Source organism: Hippoglossus hippoglossus, chromosome 17 (genome assembly GCF_009819705.1).
Source record: "Hippoglossus hippoglossus isolate fHipHip1 chromosome 17, fHipHip1.pri, whole genome shotgun sequence".
Classification (NCBI taxonomy): domain Eukaryota; kingdom Metazoa; phylum Chordata; class Actinopteri; order Pleuronectiformes; family Pleuronectidae; genus Hippoglossus; species Hippoglossus hippoglossus.
In genome coordinates, this window is record NC_047167.1 from 8,712,596 (window position 1) to 8,731,404 (window position 18,809).

At 41.6% G+C, this 18,809-nt stretch overlaps 3 protein-coding genes across 4 annotated transcripts; 1 reads left to right on the plus strand and 2 right to left on the minus strand.

Annotated features, from left to right (window-relative positions):
* Positions 1-585: 585 nt before the first annotated feature.
* ahsg2 (alpha-2-HS-glycoprotein 2) lies at positions 586-3,496 on the plus strand. The gene is made up of 7 exons (XM_034614073.1): positions 586-1,105; positions 1,564-1,674; positions 1,805-1,886; positions 2,142-2,308; positions 2,419-2,514; positions 2,673-2,747; positions 2,846-3,496. The coding sequence occupies exons 1-7, from the start codon at positions 908-910 to the stop codon at positions 3,278-3,280; spliced, it is 1,164 nt and encodes a 387-aa protein (XP_034469964.1). The 5' UTR covers positions 586-907; the 3' UTR covers positions 3,281-3,496.
* A 1,589-nt stretch (positions 3,497-5,085) lies between these two features.
* On the minus strand, positions 5,086-10,182 carry LOC117778479 (histone-lysine N-methyltransferase 2D-like). The gene is made up of 7 exons (XM_034614060.1): positions 9,821-10,182; positions 9,497-9,679; positions 9,281-9,402; positions 9,038-9,203; positions 8,457-8,572; positions 5,302-8,376; positions 5,086-5,209 (listed from the first exon to the last, which is right to left on the minus strand). The coding sequence occupies exons 1-7, from the start codon at positions 10,077-10,079 to the stop codon at positions 5,159-5,161; spliced, it is 3,972 nt and encodes a 1,323-aa protein (XP_034469951.1). The 5' UTR covers positions 10,080-10,182; the 3' UTR covers positions 5,086-5,158.
* A 1,034-nt stretch (positions 10,183-11,216) lies between these two features.
* On the minus strand, positions 11,217-17,689 carry LOC117778492 (profilin-2-like). 2 transcript variants are annotated; one of them, XM_034614078.1, is made up of 3 exons: positions 17,298-17,689; positions 15,032-15,224; positions 11,217-12,976 (listed from the first exon to the last, which is right to left on the minus strand). In XM_034614078.1, exons 1-3 carry the CDS (start codon positions 17,424-17,426, stop codon positions 12,879-12,881), a joined length of 420 nt encoding a protein of 139 aa, XP_034469969.1. In that variant the 5' UTR covers positions 17,427-17,689; the 3' UTR covers positions 11,217-12,878. The 2 variants fall into 2 exon arrangements, with proteins under 2 accessions (XP_034469969.1, XP_034469970.1); XM_034614079.1 differs by having other exon boundaries at positions 11,217-13,303; positions 17,298-17,665.
* Between the last annotated feature and the right edge of the window lie 1,120 nt (positions 17,690-18,809).

Here is an 18,809-nt window from a genome sequence, read left to right on the forward strand (position 1 = left end):
GAGTCAAATCTGTTTCCCCATGTCAGTGTTAAACATCTACCTCAGGTGTCTCAATGCTTCATTCCCCATAGGGGGATGTAACTTCCATATATTCAGTAAAGGCCATCAAGGAATTCTAAGGAGGTCTGAAGAACATGGTCAGGTGAAAAAGCTATGACAAAAAGAAATGCGGGGGGAAAAAAAGATAACACAAAAACAACATTTATATAACATGAAGATGGTTTGTCAGTGTCTTGTGGCTAACCTCTGTTTGACAGGATGTGTTTTCCTTATAAGCCCTGATCAGTATCTGTTTTTCATGGTTCTGACCTGGAGTCACACCAGTGCATTTGGCAGACAGTCCAATACAGAGCAAACATGTGCTGCAGCAGTGTGTGTCCGTGACCCTCCACTGTGCCCCCCGCCCTCTCGTTGGCAAACATCCTCCCTGCAGAACTGTCGTTGAGCAAGTCACTGAGTCCCTGCTGGCAGTGGGGGCCCTGCTCTGTGGCTGATCACTCTCATTGACCTCTGTAGAGTGCAACAGCTGTTTACACAGTACGGCTGTTTGGACGTGACGTTCGTCACATGTGTTTTTATGATATTTTTTAATTCAAGGAACTCTCAGATGTGGGGACAGCTGTGAAAAGACAGAGGAGATGTTTGCAGATGTTTAAGGATGAAAAAAACACAGTGAATTAGGGCTGATTTGAACTTCAATGATAGACTTACCCAACTGTCATTTGTTTTGGCAGCAGTCCTAAAACAGACGTGGGTTACGTGTCATCAGGAGGGATGATCATGCAGACTCATGCAGTCTGCGCTGTATATATCCTGCACTTTAAACAGCGCAGACTGAGTTTTTTTCCCTCTCTTCCTTTCCCCTTGCTGCTTCACTACTCTGGTATCTCTTACATCTCTCGCAGACATGAATCCTCTGGGCTTCGCTGTGGTTGTGGGACTTCTGGTGGGGACGTGGGCTCAGGTCGACGTGCTGCGGCCTCTGTGCGACTCCCCTGATGTGGAGGAGGCTGCGATGGCGGCCCAGGATTACCTCAATGGCCAGCATGTTCACGGCTACAAGTATGCACTGAACAGGATCGAGGATATCAAGATCCTTCACAGGGTAAGTCAGAGGGCAAATGTTGTCTATTCACAGGCAAAAACATGCAAGTAAATTTTGTGTGACATTGCAAAATAATCTGCGTTTCCTCCATACACCACTGGACAGTAGGATCACATAAATCGGTGGATTGAGGTTTGAACTGAATCATGAATGTGCCACTTTGAATGTCCCATAAAAAATCACAAACTTAAAATCTGCATGACCTAATAGTAGGTAGAATTTGTTAAAGATACCTGCTTACTTTCCTTAACCATTGCACATCCAAACTATATTTCTTTCTTTCTTTCTTTCTTTCAACAGTTGATGTTTGATCCCTGCCCTTCTCTACTTTTCAGTATCATTACAAACAACATGTGCATGTTCGTCCATGCAGACACCAGAACATTTGGTCCATTTGGTGAACTATCTCATGCCGTACAATAAAAAAAAATATATTGTTTTGTTTTTTCTGTCCTCAGGCTAATGGAGTCGACACATACGTCCTTGAAATTGACCTGCTGGAGACAAACTGTCATGTGATGGACCCCACACCTGTTGCCAACTGCACAGTCCGACCCAAAATATCGACGGTGAGTCTGCGCACATACGCTTCACATAATCGCCCAGATCTAATGATGATCATAATTTTTCACAACATAAATGAATGAGAATAGAAAAAGAGACTGATTGGCTTTGTATGATCATCTCTTTCCAATTCAGGCCGTGGAGGGAGACTGCGATGTGGTGCTGGAGAAAATTGCAGGAGTTCTGAATGTGACTGCATTCAAGTGTAAAACAGACGGTATAACTTTCTGATCACACGCTCATCCATGTGAACCCACACATACACTGAAGACATCAGTGTCAATCAATCAATTCGATTTTATTTGCATAGCCCATATTCACAAATCACAGTTTGTCTCATAGGGTTTAACAAGGTGTGACATCCTCTGTCCTTAACTCTCATCAAGAGTGAGGAAAAACTACCAAAGAAAACTATTATTGTTGTCTGTGTCGCCCTCTACATAAAAAACCCTTCGTGTGTCTTTTTGCTCAGAATCAAGAGAGGACGAGTGCGAGGACCAGCGCGGGGACTGTTCCAATCTCCTCCCTCTGAATCACACTTTAGCGCTGGACTTTGTGCAGGCCTCGCTGGCGACCTTTAATAACAACACTGTGAATAAGACCTACACCATCCTGGAGGTTGGAAGGATGTCGTCACAGGTGGGCTCTGTTCAGATGAATTAAAATAATTGTATAATGTTGAACGCTCCTGCACATTTTATTAATGTTTGTCAGTAAACCAATATCCCCCCAAAATGTCCTTGTTTCAGGTTCTGCTTTCTTCGATACAGTATTCAGTAGAATATGTCGTGGTTGAGGCTAATTGCACTGGCAACGCCTGCATCCCTCTGAATGACCCCATGGCTGTAAGTACACAAAGCATCAGTTAAATCTCCAGAGAACAGAACAACCCATTTGAGAAGTTCACCAAATTGTTATTGGAATGAATAATTACACATTTGAACCCCTGGTGTTAAGTTTCGTTATGAACATTGAATGAAAATGAATTTATTTTCCCTCACAGGAACGTGGTTTTTGTACTGCAACAGGTGTCAAAGCTGCTCACAGTGTGGACTGCAGGATGTTCCCTGCTCCCATGGTAAAATGAGGCTTAAGTTCTCCAAATATTGTTTTGTGAGCAAAAATAAGTCCTGGAATTTACAATATTTCACTGTGTTGATGCACACCATTTTTCAGATGCCAGTTGTAGATGCCAACAGCACTGTGGCTGCAGCTCCAGCCGTGCCACCAATGGTCCACGTACACACAGGCAGCCTGTCACACAAGCACGGTCTGAGACACCACAAACTGACCTCCCTCCATGACCCTCATCTGAGTGGCCTTCTGTCATCAGAGTCAGGGGAGTCCGCAGAAGTTGTACCTGTGGTCCCTGCAGTGGTTGATGCTGCTGCACCTGTTGCAGGTCCTGCTGCTACTGCAGATCCTGCTGCTGCTGCTGATCCTGCTCCAGCTGCTGATCCCACTCCAGCTGCCGACTCTCTATCAACCTCAGAATCCTCCAATAGTAAAGAGGTCCCTTTGCATATCTTTAAGAGAGATGTAGTTGCTGTTGATGCATTAGTCCCTGTAGCTCCTCCAGCATGTCCAGGAAGGGTCAGATTCTTCAGTTGAACAGGTCCCACACAGTCTCCATCTTTGCTTTCTTCAGCTGTATTGGTGCCAGTGTAACTTTAATTGATGCAGAAACATGTAATGTGGTAGGTTGATATTACGCAATATGTTTCCTACAAACCAAGAATAATCAAAATTGTCAAAAGAGCGTAATGTGTTGCAAAACAGGAAAATTAGAGATTTGCATTTCATTCTGAATAAATCTGTCAACTCCAATATTGTGTTCATTCTTTTTTGTCATTACATTTTTCTCTATAATGAAACGAAACAGTCAATGAAGGATTCATGAGGTTTACTACAGGTCTGATGAGGACACATCGATAACCTCTATGCAGAGATTTCAATGAACAAACCGGTAGTGGAAAGCTTTCAATCCTTAACGCTTCATCTTTGATGGTGATTGCAAAACAGTCTTGTTTGCTGATCATGTTTACCCAGGCCAATGACATTCCTGCAAACCCATTGAGATTTCTACAAATACTGCTACAGCAAACGTCAGATTTGCTCTTGCACATTGTTGAAATCATTGGAACTCTGCGTTTGTGTTTTAAAAAAAATGCTAACTTAAACGCTGACCTAAAAAAACACCGGCCAATGACCATTAACTGCTCTCCATTCCATGAATGCAGTAAAATTCTAAGGTAAATCACACTTCAGCGCTGGACTTTGTGCAGGCCTCGCTGGCGACCTTTAATAACAATACTGTGAATAAGACCTACACCATCCTGGAGGTTGGAAGGATGTCGTCACAGGTGGGCTCTGTTCAGATGAATTAAGGTAATCAAGGATTTTTTAATCATTGTACATATTTGTTCAATGGTTCTGCACTCCCTGCTGGATCTTCCTCTCAAATCCTGTCATTCATACACCATTGTTTGTGACTTGATCAATTACATTTGGTGTAAATTCATTCGACTGCAAAGCTCTTGGGCTTCCACTGCAAAAACTAATTTTTCTAAAAACATGCCAACTGGTGAGGAATGTTTGACCATCCTCACACATTGCATCTGTACACCATTATGAGTGGGGCCTGTTTCGTGCCACACACTTCAGACTTGGGGATGACAATTGCTTACCGTTGGAATATTGTTCCACCTTCTGGTCTCATTGAGGCATCAAGTCTACATTAAAACTCTTCTGCATATGACATCAGCTGCTGCCTGAGTTCTCCTTTCATGAGCGTCCAGAAAACTTCCACAACGCCAGCCAATGTAGTGCCCCAAATTTTCCCCATTTTTATAGTTGAAGTGAAATTGAAAAGCTTATTCACTTTGGTGAAACTGGAATCAGCGGTGGATCGTTTCTTTTTTTTTTTTTACCATTTTAGATGGCAAATGCAATAATTGTGCAAGTGTTTTTCTGTATTGATGGTGGATGAGTTAAGGTATGAAGTCTATCTAATTGGAAAGACAGGTTTAAGGTTTCAAAAACCTTTAAATAAGCTCAAATTTAAAAAGCACAATGATTTTGCATTGAATTTAAGGCCACTGTTGATGAATGAACAAGAAGTGTATCCAATGTTTACTCAAAGGAATGGGTCAATGTGCATTAAGCACCAGTTCAGGGTAAGGCAAAACAAATTAGTTCAAGGGCAATGCACCTTTTGGGTCTAAAAAGCATTTACATTCCTCATGTCAACAAGTACAGAGTAAAACAACTTTGAAATGGAGAAAAGCAAAAGAGAAATAACACTTATTACCACTAATGCCAAAAGAGATTGACTACAGTGACAATTAATTTACATCCACTTCTCAAAAACTACTCACTTTTACCAAAATGCAGTCGGACAAAAACTAATTTCTAATATTATTGGGGGGGAAAAAATAAAAAAGCACAAGCTCGGGTACTGTTTTAATCATTTATTCAAATTGAATGCAACTAGTTTCTAGTTCTGATGTTCTTCACCTCTCTGGGCGCATAGTTCCAGTCCTGTAAGGAGACAAGTTTATTAGATTTAAAAAAATAAATAAAAAAAAAAAAGACTGGTTTAAGAAGTTAAAGAAATCAAAATAATCAACGCACCTTTGGTCAGCTGCTGAGTGCCATCCTTGAAATTCCTCTCCAGGAGCATGGGCTGGAATCCTTTGGTTGTAGCCGAGGGGTCGCCTGAGTTTCCAAATTTTTTCTAATAATTCAGGATTTATATGCGCTGTATTGAAAGAGTCCTTGGGCAATGGTGCAAAATGAGAGCCATTCATTGCAGAGACAAATGGGGGGTTATCCTGTAGGGGATTTAAATTCCGATGATGGGGTTTAAGATTTTGTGACTGGAGGGTTGTGTCAGCAAGCAGATCTTCAGTGTTACTGTTGCGCTCCCTACCTGGTGGGCCCTGCTGTAGCAGCACATAACTCTTTGATTGAGCGTTGGTAGATTTCTTTAAGGCACCAAGAAATTGTTGTGAGGAGTTTGCAATAGGTGCTCGGGCATCTTGAAGCATGGGGTTAGGGACAAGAAAACGATCAGCTACACTTTTGACTTTAGCTTGCATTGGCTCTTCAGAATCACTGGTTTTCACATTAGATGGTTTTAGTTCCGTGGCTCTGGGCACCCTTTGCTGGTTTGCCAAAAGCTGTAGTTGACTCAGTTGTGACTGTATATAATGTGGATTTCCTTGCCAATTACCAGGAGCCTGGGGTCTAGAGGGTGCATTGTAATTAACTGCTGACTGGCTTTGTGGTAAATTTTGTTGTAGATACAAATTGGGTACAAAATAAGGGTAGGTTGGCATCTGATTTATAGGTATACTGACACCATCTGGTGGCAGGAGATATGGCAGCTGTTCATTCGGAGGTGGAAGGGCCTGTTGTAAAGCGGTTGCAGAGGTGGCAGTTGTTGACACTGTTTGCTCTGGAGAGGGATCAGCCAAGCCCCTATCAATCCCAGAATATCCCAATGAAGAGAGATATGGCATTACTGGATAGACTAGAGGAGCATTTTTACTGCCAAGTCCAGCTGGAACAAAATGATGCATGTGTTGATGAAAAGCAATTTGTGGACAGCAATTAGAAATGCCAGATGGGCAGAATTGAGGGCAGTAGAAAGGGGGCATATATGGAGAGCCTGGTTGTGGACCTTGGTGGACATTACCACCATTACTAGGTCCTTTGTTAGGTTGTGGTCTCTGTGTGGAGGTAGTAGGGGGTAACATTATCTGCTGAGGCTGCTGGGGGTAATAAGGGTTAAAAGGGTAATACACATTGCCTTCTGGAGGGTTGACAGCTGGTTTAGCACCTGGTTCCTGAGATGGTTGTGGCTTCTCATCTGGTTGTTTTTCAGGCTCTGGTTGGTAGAAGTAGGGATAGAGCTGCTGTTGTACTTCGCCTGCAGGAGCTTCAGGTTGTGATGGCAATTTGCTCTGTGGAGCTGAAGGTGGTTTACTGGGTGACAATTTCCCAGGGATTTGGGGGTTTGATGTCCCAGGGTTTACTTGGCCCTTTGGAGCCAGTGTAGGGGTTGGCATCTGTGGCTGGTAAGGGCCTTGAGGCCATAAGGGAGTGTAAAATGGGTTTGGGTAGAACGGCTGGTATATTTGTCCCTGAGGTTCCTGAGAAACTGGGGGTACCGGTTGTGGTTTGTATTCTTGGTTCTCAGGTTTGCTTGAAGTGGGTTCTTGAGGTTTCTGAGTAGGTCCAGATGGGTAGTAATTTGGAAGGACATATTCAGGGAATTTACCTGGCGGTGGTTTAGTTACTGGTGACTGCGTATCAGGGTTTACTTGGCCCTTTGGAGCCAGTGTAGGGGTTGGCATCTGTGGCTGGTAAGGGCCTTGAGGCCATAAAGGAGTGTAAAATGGGTTTGGGTAGAACGGCTGGTATATTTGTCCCTGACGTTCCTGAGAAACTGGGGGTACCGGTTGTGGTTTGTATTCTTGGTTCTCAGGTTTGCGTGAAGTGGGTTCTTGAGGTTTCTGAGTAGGTCCAGATGGGTAGTAATTTGGAAGGACATATTCAGGGAATTTACCTGGCGGTGGTTTAGTTACTGGTGACTGCGTATCAGGGTTTACTTGGCCCTTTGGAGCCAGTGTAGGGGTTGGCATCTGTGGCTGGTAAGGGCCTTGAGGCCATAAAGGAGTGTAAAATGGGTTTGGGTAGAACGGCTGGTATATTTGTCCCTGACGTTCCTGAGAAACTGGGGGTACCGGTTGTGGTTTGTATTCTTGGTTCTCAGGTTTGCTTGAAGTGGGTTCTTGAGGTTTCTGAGTAGGTCCAGATGGGTAGTAATTTGGAAGGACATATTCAGGGAATTTACCTGGCGGTGGTTTAGTTACTTGTGACTGCGTAGCAGGGTTTACGTGGCCCTTTGGAGCCAGTGTAGGGGTTGGCATCTGTGGCTGGTAAGGGCCTTGAGGCCATAAAGGACTGTAAAATGGGTTTGGGTAGAACGGCTGGTATATTTGTCCCTGAGAAACTGGGGGTACCAGTTGTGGTTTGTATTCTTGGTTCTCAGGTTTGCTTGAAGTGGGTTCTTGATGTTTCTGAGTAGGTCCAGATGGGTAGTAATTTGGAAGGACATATTCAGGGAATTTACCTGGCGGTGGTTTAGTTACTGGTGACTGCGTAGCAGGGTTTTCAGGCGTCTGTACAGGAATGAAGTTAGGGTGTTGAAAATTGTGTGGATAATGATAAAAAGGGTTTTCCACTTTTTCATTAGGTCGTTGGGTGGCTGAAGAGTCTACTGGAGTCTCTTTTTCAACAGGCACTTGTTCAGGTTGAGATGGCCAGACATAAAAAGGCTGGAATTTCTGGGGCATTTGTCCTTCAGGGGCAGTTTGTTTGGATTGCACTTCAGTTGTCTTGCTTAAAGGAGATGACAGTGGCTGCGCAGTAGTTACAGGTTTAAGATCTGGATAAGGGTAGAAGTAATGTGGGTACGAAGGATAGTATGGTACCTCTGGGTTCTGAGCAAAAGTTTGATCAGGAGGTGAACCAGAATTATGAGATGGGGTCAAGGGATGTACCCCTTTGCTTGGCACCTCAGTTTGCAGTTCTGGATACTTTGGTGGGCTTTTTGTGGGTTCAGGTTCAGTTGCTGACAGTGATGGACAGGAAATTTTGGTTTCTCCATCTCCATAGAGTTCCAGGGTGTACAGACCATCCTTAAAAATAACAAGTTGGTTACAAACGCAGTTCAAATGTATTTGCAATTGCATTTTCTGGAAAACAAATTTGACTGTACCTTTTTCTTCAGGCAGGGTGCATAGGGAACAGAGATGACAACACCATCAGGATGTACAACTATGCTGAACCCACATTTGGCTGAGGCCTTCATCAGAGGCTCCCAGACATCATTCACTGCAAGGTAAAATTAGTCAGACACGCAAAGTTTTAAAAGTCACCTTCCATCCAAGTTAATCAAGTTTCTGGTTTACAATTCTGCTTAGGATTGATGTAAGCCACGTACAATCATGTGTGCCCATTGTTTCTATGCCGTAGATCTGATAAACAAATAGCTGCTGACTTTGAATTGTGGAGCTGAAGCCAATTTGGAAAATTAGAACATTGAGGCAGCTATGGCAGTTATTTAAGCACAGAACAAAGGAAATTTGCTGTTTGAAAGCAAGAAAAGCACATATGCCATGTAATTTGATGGCAGAAAGCAAGTGCACACACACTACAAGGGGTCAAGTACAACTAAATGTAGCCATTGTAAAAAAAAGTTACACAATTGACAAATCTATCATGCAATGCAACAGACATTTTAGGCATGGACTGAACTTTAGATATTATGTTAAATACACAAAAGTAAAAACAACTTACAGTTTACTTTAATTTTAGCAACAGAGATCATCCAATCGGTTTTCACAACCATGCCCTCAGAGTGGCAGGTGACCATTGGAGGGTTAGGTGCAGAAGGTCTCATCAAAGGACATGACATCCTCACCGGTAACCCGCACCAACGCAAGGGGAGAACATAGCAGTCCTCCTGAAATTTATAAGAAGTTAGACACGGGCAAATTTTTAAAGTTCAAGTGAGTAAAGTGCTTTTGGAAAGTACCTCACCTCATGAGCAACAAAGCAGCCATCATAGGGTGCAACCAAGACAAAATCTCTCCTTGTTGACTGGATTGTGTAACCACAGCTTTGAGGCAACTTGGACAGGGGCAGTGGAGACAGGTTGCTTCCTGGGAGATTATAGACAGAAGAGGAAAAAATATATATAGTAATGGAATCAATGATGGCTGTAAATATATGACCACAATTAAACCAAACATTTACCTCGGTCCACAAAGAATAGAGATCCGGGGGTAGAGGCAGCACCCTGGATTTGAAGCTTCATGGAGTCTCCTGTACATTCAACCTTCGGTTCCAGTTTAAGAAGTTGATCCACCACTGCCTCGCCTGGCTTTGGGCTTGACGAGTCGTCACCTTGTCCTTTAGCTTGTTTGGGCTCTGCCCAACCTATAAATAATAATGCTGTTATCTAAATGTTTTCACAATTTCGCACACATTAATTGAATTAAAAGTTCGCAAGGTTACAATCAATTAAAAGTCATGACAGGTACATTTTATACAGAATTATATGCAGAACTTAAAACATACCAATATCAGCTTGGTAATCAGCATCTAAATCCAGGAGTTCCATTGAGGTACCGATTGCTTTAACTTTTGCACCTTGCAGAGAGTTTTGCCCAATGAGGAGTCGTCCATGGTGCAGACCACTTCCTCGGCTAATCATCGAGTTTTCTTTTGATTTATCCAGTGCCTTAAGCCTCGTCAGGGGGCTACAACTGCAAAATGAACTAGCAACCACAAAAAGTCCTAGACATAGTAAACTTTTACTGCCCACACTCCACGCCATCAGAAACAATAGAAAGGAATTATGCACAGGTCTGAGGTGAATACTCAGCTTTTCTGTGCTCACTCACTTTTAAAGACTGGACACATGAGGCCTGGTCCTAATTACACCAATCAAACACCCAACTACAGCAGGTGTTACCAGTTGAGCTGGTAGGGGCGGGGCTTAGCAGGCTACAGGCTAGCACTCAGAATAGTGTTAGAGAAATGCACCTAACATTTCATGGCATTCTAATCCGGTTTATATGACCCTGATGTGTTTGCTAATCCAGCACTTGTAAAATGAATGTATTATATTCTACACACGACTATGAGAAATGCCTTCAATATCTCAAAACAACTGGCATGGGTCATAGCTAACGATACACATGCTCATGGTGTCTATGGTTCTTCTTCAGGCCTAACAGGATGATAGATGTACACATACTGTGAACACACTGTGACACCTACCTTTAATTTACAGTACTACAGTACAAAAAAACACATCGACAACACAGATTTAGTGCCAAAGTGGAAAAAGCACTGAAACAACTTTAGCTTCTCTGGGACAATATTGTCCAGATTTGACAAGTTTGGGTGTTATGGTTTTTAATCTGAACCTGGTTTGGGTTCTATGAAAAATCGAAATGAGAAAAAGCGGTGACTTCCCCCTGGCTGCTGGCACCAGTTTGCCCAACTGCTTTTTAAAATGTTTTTGTGATCATACATACATACTTAGATTATGTTTGTCTATGTGTGCTGCTTTTTTTGGCAACTTGTCATATAATATACTGTATGCCAGCATTTCCATCAAAATCATTTAGGTATCTATCTTTTGCATTTTCTTACATAGAGTAATCAGAGACTAACTTCACTGTGGTATGGATTTCAAATTCATCAAGTAGCAGCAACCCACTGGTGGGCTAGTTATCAGAAGCTCATGCTGTGCAGCCAAATATTATTTAAAACCTTTTTTATTTCTCCATTAACAGTCAGAACCGCAGGGCGCTAAATCTTGATTCCCCTGACTATTCCATTTAGGAATAATAGAATCTATTAGACAGTGATTCACACAATTGAATAAAATAACTGACTTCATCCATTGACATTAAAGATTATATACACATTTGTACTGAAGAAGCAACAGACGGGACATAATGGCATTACCTCTGGTTGGAATAACTTTTATTTGATCTGTCTGTAAACAAGACATCTCATCAATTCATGGCATTTAAAATAGCAGATTTTGTGGCAGAAGGAATTTTCTCTCAGAAACAAAAAGACAAAAATTGCAAACATTTTTTTTTTCTGTCGTTTAATTCTGTACATATTCCACAAAGTCTGGAGATTACTGATGACAAAACATCCCTTAGGAAAGTGCCATTAAAAGTTACTTCTTGCCGGGGCAGCAGTTAAAAATCCAACTCATAGTAGCAACAGATCAGATCGATTTTTATGGCACAGAATACACGGTTATTCTCAGAAAATTTTCACAAGACAACTTACAAATGCTCTTATTCCAACCAACACCATTTTCAATATGTTTAGTGTACACAGCATTTTTTTTTCTTTTAAATATATTCTAAGTACCATACTATGACATTTTGTGAATACACCTTTGATGACTAAAGCACAAGGCAAATAATTCCAAGGTGCTGGAGCCCAACAGCCTTGTTTTACAGTCAAAATGCATTCACACTGTAGTAAAATGACATTGTTGTTTCATTGGTTAATGGACATGTTAGCAACAAATCAATTAGTGATGAGACGTTTTAAGTAGTGTTGAAGTCTAAAGAAGCAGTAAATACACAGTCATCTGAAGTCGTCAATGATTTACAGTCAACAGGTGATGCCAACAATCATTCATCAGAGAAAAGATGAAGCAATTCTGATAATCCTCTTAAACTGACAATTGGTCCGAAGGGGAGGGGAAGAAAAAAAAAAAAACTGACATGAGTGTGTGTAGTGATTTACAGCGAAATTTACAAAGAGCAGGAGCTGACTGACAAATGTCGGAGCTGTCACCGAGGTGGAATGTCCACTGAGACTCCAGGATGTGTGGAAGCGTCTTGACATTATCTTTGAGACCTCAGCAATGCTGACCTTATACACTTCACTCAAATAACAGCCCAACACCACACCATTAACTTTTAAGACCACATTCAGGTACAACAGCGAAAGCATGTGATGGAGGGTAAAGGAAGCTGCGCCTGATGGTGGCGAGTAGGTACACACATACAGGACTTTGTCAGAGGAAATTTTGTTGTTTCTTTAGCGGAGGCTGTGAAGACTTGAAGATGAAGAGGCAGATGAGAAGATGGTTTTGGCTGGAATATTACGCTGGGACAGAGAGAAGATAGGGCTGGGATCTGAATGCTACAGAGGGGTATGCATGCAACTTTTAAATGCCCACATGCTGATGGAAAAAAATGGCATATTTTAGTAATGTGCAAAAAATAAAAACTATGCACCATTACATATGTACTTCCCCTTGGAATATAAGCCAGTTGGTAAGTGAATGTTACACAAGGCAAATTCAAATTTAACACTTTTATTATACTTTGCAATCATTTTTTTGCAAGAGCATGCCATTACTGCCGTGCCAAGAACATGAGAAGTACAATGTTAAAGTGGGGGTAGGGTTCTTTTTTTTTTCCTATAAAAAAAAAGAAAAGAAAAGAAAAGAAAGAAAAGTGTGGGGAGTATATAAAAGTAGACTGCGGAGGAAGTAACTTTGTATGCCATCAAATTCCCGGAGTATTGTCGACACAATGCGGTTGAGTGGGAGTGGGCTGCTAAGTTGATGGATGGGTGGAGAGGTTGCTTAATATCCAGACTTCCTCAGGTACTCAGCAATTGTATGTGCTTTCATGTTAAGAATTCCACCATGGACCGCCTCCTTTCCCATGACAAAAACCAATACTGGAGCACACAGGGAAAAAAAGAGAAATGAGCAAAATTGAAGAGTCCCCCCCCCCCCTACAGGATGCAGGGGGGGAGGGGGGACAAAGGTGACACAGCATCTTACCACTCTTCATTGCTATTAAAAGTTTCCAAGACATTTGACTGCTTGCAGGAGAAATCTTAACGGCAATTATTTATTTTCTCTTCTTTTTTGTCCCTCATTTTTATCTAAGTGAGCTCGAAAACATTAAAACCCTGAATCCCTCAAGTATTTTGCCATTGAGTAAGCCTTCTTATTCAATCCGCCTCCATGGACCCCTTCTTTTCCCATTACAAGAACCAAAACTGAAAGAGAAGAGATAGAAAAAAGGGACAGTTAAAAAAAAAGTAAAAAGGGTAAAGGCATTCCAAGTAAGAAGGATCATCACCAGGAGTGTGTAGTGCAGGGATATTTAACTGTGTGTCATACAGTGCCAACTGTCTGCATGCTTCTCTTTGCAACTGTACACGTTACCAACAGACACAATGAGATGCTGCAGCTTGGACAGCAAATGATTCAGTGTTCAAAACTTGAAAAAGTCTTTCGTAAATGGGAAATAATCTTGAGTAAATAACTTAATTTCCCAACAGAATCCTGGTCCTGAATTTGCAAAGTAAATTTGTTGTTGGGGGTTCAGCTCTCAAACAGGCCCTGGCTCATTCTGCTAAATCAGGACATGACTATAAAGATACATGCAAGAGACTAAGGTGCAGCTCACAGCTGTGTATAGAGACTGATAGAGACTGAAGCATCTCACTGCACGTTTGGTACGAATTTACTTTAGTAACATATTCCACCAAAAAGATCAACATGCACAGCAGGAGGGTGACAGGTGAGGAGGAAAAAAAGAAAACAGAAAAAGGAGTAATGTTTGGAAAATGAAAGGAAAGAGTTTGATGCAATTGATTGCACTCTGTGTTTCCCACTTAGAATTAGGCAGCACACTCAGGTCATTTCCCCCTGATACCATGATGGAGGTTGAGTTGATTAAAACAGTGTCAGATTTGTTATAGCTGTGGGAAAATGTATACACAAAAATTGTTTGTGAATACATAATGCTTGATTGTAGCCAATTATCAAACGTTTTAGATGTCAGAGCCAGATAAATATTGTGAATACGTGAGAAACACTGGAGCAATGTCAGACAGTGAGGACCACAAAGGCAAACGGACAGAGTCGGCAATACTATGGCTTACATGAGGTTTATAATAAAAATCCGACCATTAGGCAAATTAACATATTTCATCTTCAGATGTCTGCATCTGTAAGATTTATGTTCCTGGGACTAAGGCCCATTTCACAAAGCCACTTATGAGCTTGCATACATAGCTGTAAAAATATTTTTTCAGCAATAGGGCTGCAACTATAATAATCTTCATGATTGATTAATCTACATTCCCTACTAAAAACAGTGAAAATGCCGTGTGCATCCATCCTTCATTTTGTCCGATCAGCAGTCAAGAATCCCTAAGCTATTCATGCACAACAAAGAAAAGCATCAAAATTTCATATAAATGCTTGACATTTTTTAAAGCTTTAAAAAATGTCACCAAAACTATTTTTAAAATCAGTGCACAATAATTTGATATAAATAAACAATAATAATTATTGTAATACATTTTCCAAGTAATTTCTCAAACAAAAATATTACATTCTGCATGCAAATATGCATGCAGAATGTAATATTTGATGCTTTTCCCTGTCCTTTAAATCTGGACTGTAGATCAAACTCAATAGAAAGATATTTGCAGACATCACATTTACAAATGATTGTTACAACTATATAACAGATACATTTATGAGTCTTGCTCATGCATAGCTCACAAGTTTGGCAAAAAGCAACAGAAGAAATGTTGCAAATTTGGTCAAATGGGCCTGTGATATTCAGTCAGCACTTCTTCAAGTCACAAAACTTTATGGAAGAAGCTCTGATACCGACATGACACTTTCACAACATAAACAATATAAGATCTTAAACTATGAAGGGGGCATTCTAATAGCTGAAGTAAAGCATTTAGGAACCAGACTCTTACCTTTTCCAGCTTTTCCCACAGAGACATTGTATGTAGGCTCTCCTCCGTGGCTCTTTGTCCTGATGTCCATTGTCCAGTCCCCATCCTCATGGAGGCTGTCTCTGAGGACTGAACATTTCTTTGAGCCCAGAGTGAGACCGCTGGTGTAAAAGGTCTCCCTGTCCTTACCGATAAGGATGTCAATTTCTTGAGACTGAAAAACACACAAAACCACAGGATCGCGGAAACGTCAGACAGATTTTTAAATAAATAGGCCTTCAGTTACATGCCAATATTATTGAGTATATAAATGACTGTAAATAGAGGAGATCTGTGAGAATTCGCAGGCTTGAGTCCTGCTGCAGCGGCCACAGGCTCGGTTCCAACCCGGCCCTTTGCTGCACGTCTCTCCTAATTTCACGCTTATGGTGTCCTATCAATAAAGGCCCAAAAAAATCTTTAAAAAATAATTAATCTAAAAAAAAAAAACACCTGAATGTTCCGCAGAGAAGACATTAGTTACCTGAAAAGTCAAGTTATAAAAGTTAAACAAATAACCTCAGTAAAGAAATGGATTCCAGTAGCTTTTGCTGTTGCCAAATAGATGATCTTTTGTAAACTGTAAGACAACAGTGCTCCACACATTCAAGACTAATGTTATGCTGAAAATGGCTAAACTGGATCTAATAATTTACATGAACATGGGCGCTCTCTCATTTCTATCAACCATGTCTTGAAGACAACAGGTTGAACAATTAAAGGTAAGTGTAAATGATCTGAGAAAGAGACCAGCCTACTTTTGTTTTTCTAAAGTATAAGATGCTTATCATTTGAAGCCCATCTTTCCTTAGTTTCCTTTTTTGGGGTTGGCTCGGTTTTGTTTTGTTTGTTTGGTACCACTGGTTAGTTTAGTAAGGTATGAGTTGGTATTTTGGTCTGTGTTAAATAAAAAATAAAAGATAAAAACTTGATTGTGGTAGCCAAGCTGTAATGGCAACCTACAGTAGCTTTCCCTTACTGTCCTATGCAGCGATGATAATTGGGATAAGATGTACCTTCATTGATTCCCTGAAGAGGAAATTCAAAAATTGACAAAGCAGCAGAGGGGGAAATGTATTAAGAACTAAAAATAAGAATAGAAACAGAATCTCGAGTAAATAAGATAAATCTGAAATATTATATACAATAAAAATAGAACTAATATATACAGGGATGTTTTCCTAAATTTGCAACTTAGATACAAGTTGTGTAATTGTGCAATCTGTCCAAGTTCTTTGCAATATGCAATATACATAATGATAGTACAATGATGGCCTTTTCATTGTTACTGGTTTCAATTATTTTTCAAGAAAAAACGTCTAATATATGCTCCAGAGTTGTGAGAAGTAAACGATAATAAAAACGATTGTTAGTTGCAATCCTATTCATTAAGCTACAATTCCAAACGTCCTCCAAACTTGCATTTGGTTCACTCCTTCTGGACAGTAAACTGAGTATGTACATGTTTTGCACCATTGATCTGCAATATTGTTTAATTTTATTCCAAGTGTAAGCTGCAGCTCTATTCCAAACATTAGCGATCCTAGCGCCAGTATTGCATAGGAATGGTAGGAGAGGAGCTTTGTGAATAGAAAATCTGTAAATGTATCGATGCCAGCACCACGACTACAGGCACGTATCACAGCCCAGACAATAATAAAAGCCTGTAGGAAGGAGCGGAGGCAAAGTGGCGTCCTTTTCGGTGAATTAAAAACATAATGTCCCCAATAACCACATGTGCATTAATATGTGCGAGGCGGAGTGAGGCGGGATCGTGGTAAGCTGACCACAGTGAGCCGGTAAACCTGCAGCTTACTGCTTTCTAATCAAAGCGGCCGAGCACACAAAAGCATGCACGCTCCCTCCAGGCAGACACCGTCTACTAGCTGCTTTTTCACATTAGCGCCCGGTTCATTTAGCAGCGTGCTAACATTTCCGATGGGCGTTCGTCCGCAGCTTTTGTGTCCTCGCGGTACGTGCGCGCCACAACGAGCGGGGGTCTCCTCCGATTCCACACGCTGTCTAATCCCGCAGCGTTTCCTCAGCAGGAAATAGCCGCGGCAGGGCCACCGATGAGCTAGCTGCTAGCACGGCGCTGTTAGCATGCTAATCATTTAGAGGCTGCGAGATAACGTGGTTTTCTTTAGCGCCGTTTATTCTGCTGAGCGTCTGCGTGGGTGGTTCACAACAACAACATCCGAGCAGAACCACCCTTCCACTCCAATCCTCCCGTTGTACCCCCTCTTACCGTGATATTGTTGAAAGTACCACCGGCATGTGCTGCCCAAACATATTTGGCGTCCGTAAACCCAACAATGGCGCTATCCTGACAGCTGCCATCGGCCATCAGGTTCTCCACGTAGCTTTGCCAAGACATGTTCAAGAAACTGATGCTATGTGTTAGTTTTTTTTGTAAAGGATCCCTAGAGCTGAGGAGGAAGGCGGCTCTCCAACAAACAAAACGTGCAGCCGAATCGGGAGGAAACCTGCAGGCGAATTTAGAGTCTCCAATCTAAAGCCACACTCCGACGTTCAGCGACGTCAAGGCTGGGGCAGCAAAGAAAACCAGGGAGGGCAGTGAGGCAGCGGCTGGGTGTAGTCCCGATCAGATCACTCCGCACAATGCGCTCAGCAGCAGCAGCAGCAGGCGGCGGAGTAAACAGGGACTTATCAGCTCAGCCAAGAGTCAACTGTCTGAGGGAAGATGCCGGGAGGAGCACACGTATAGACACACGGGCAATTATTTAATCATTCATTCATTCCATGAACGAGTTTCCACGACGGAGGCTGAGACCGAGCAGTCGCAGCCAGTGTCAACACAGAAAGCAATGTGGGCCCGAGGTCCGTAAGGCTCATGGAGTCCAAACTATCTAATCTAATGAGATCACCGCTTTAGAATTTGATTTCTATATTATGGTGGGGGCACTGGTCAGAAGTTCATTTTGATAAGTTCCTACAGAGAGGCTATTACTCCTAAATCTAAAAGTGTTTGACCTGCATGGAGGCCCTGACATAAATATATTTTTTAAAACTTGTATAACTTTTTCCCATACAACAAATATCGTGCGAGCAAGATGATCACCCTATGACCCTAATTTACCTTAATCTCCTAAAAATCAAGCCTGGTTCCTTTGATTACATTCCTTACTGAGAGTCCATTCACCCCAGAAGTGTTGTAGGATGAACGGAGGTCTGTTTTTCTTATCTTGTGTGCACGCAATAATAAGTTGTTCCCAGACAATTAATATGTCGTGCTTACGAAATAAATTACCTTGTGGCCAAACTTATGTTCATGTCATGAAATTACTCCTAAATTTAAATTTGTCCTTATGTTGGGAGCCTGGTCAGAAGTTCCTTCGATAAGTTCCACTGAGAAGCCATTTTCTCCTTTCAAATCTCTGAAGTATCGAGATGTGTGGGGGGGCCCTATAGTCCTGACAGGTCAGTTGTTTTATCTTGTGTGCACATAACTTGTTCCCAGACAATACATATATTGTTTGTATAAGATAATGGACCTTATGCCACAACTCATTAAATCTCATGAACTCAACTTTTTTTTTTACATAAGGGGGGGGTTAGAAGTTCCTTTGATAAGTTCCTGCGGAGAAGCCATTTACCCATCCAAATCTCTGAAGTATTTGAGATGGCAGAGGCACTAACTCCCTGCAGGTGAACATTTAGTTTGTCTTGTTCATGCAAGATAATAACTTGTTCCCACACCATAAATATCTTGTGCATATAAGATTTTCTTTTTATCATT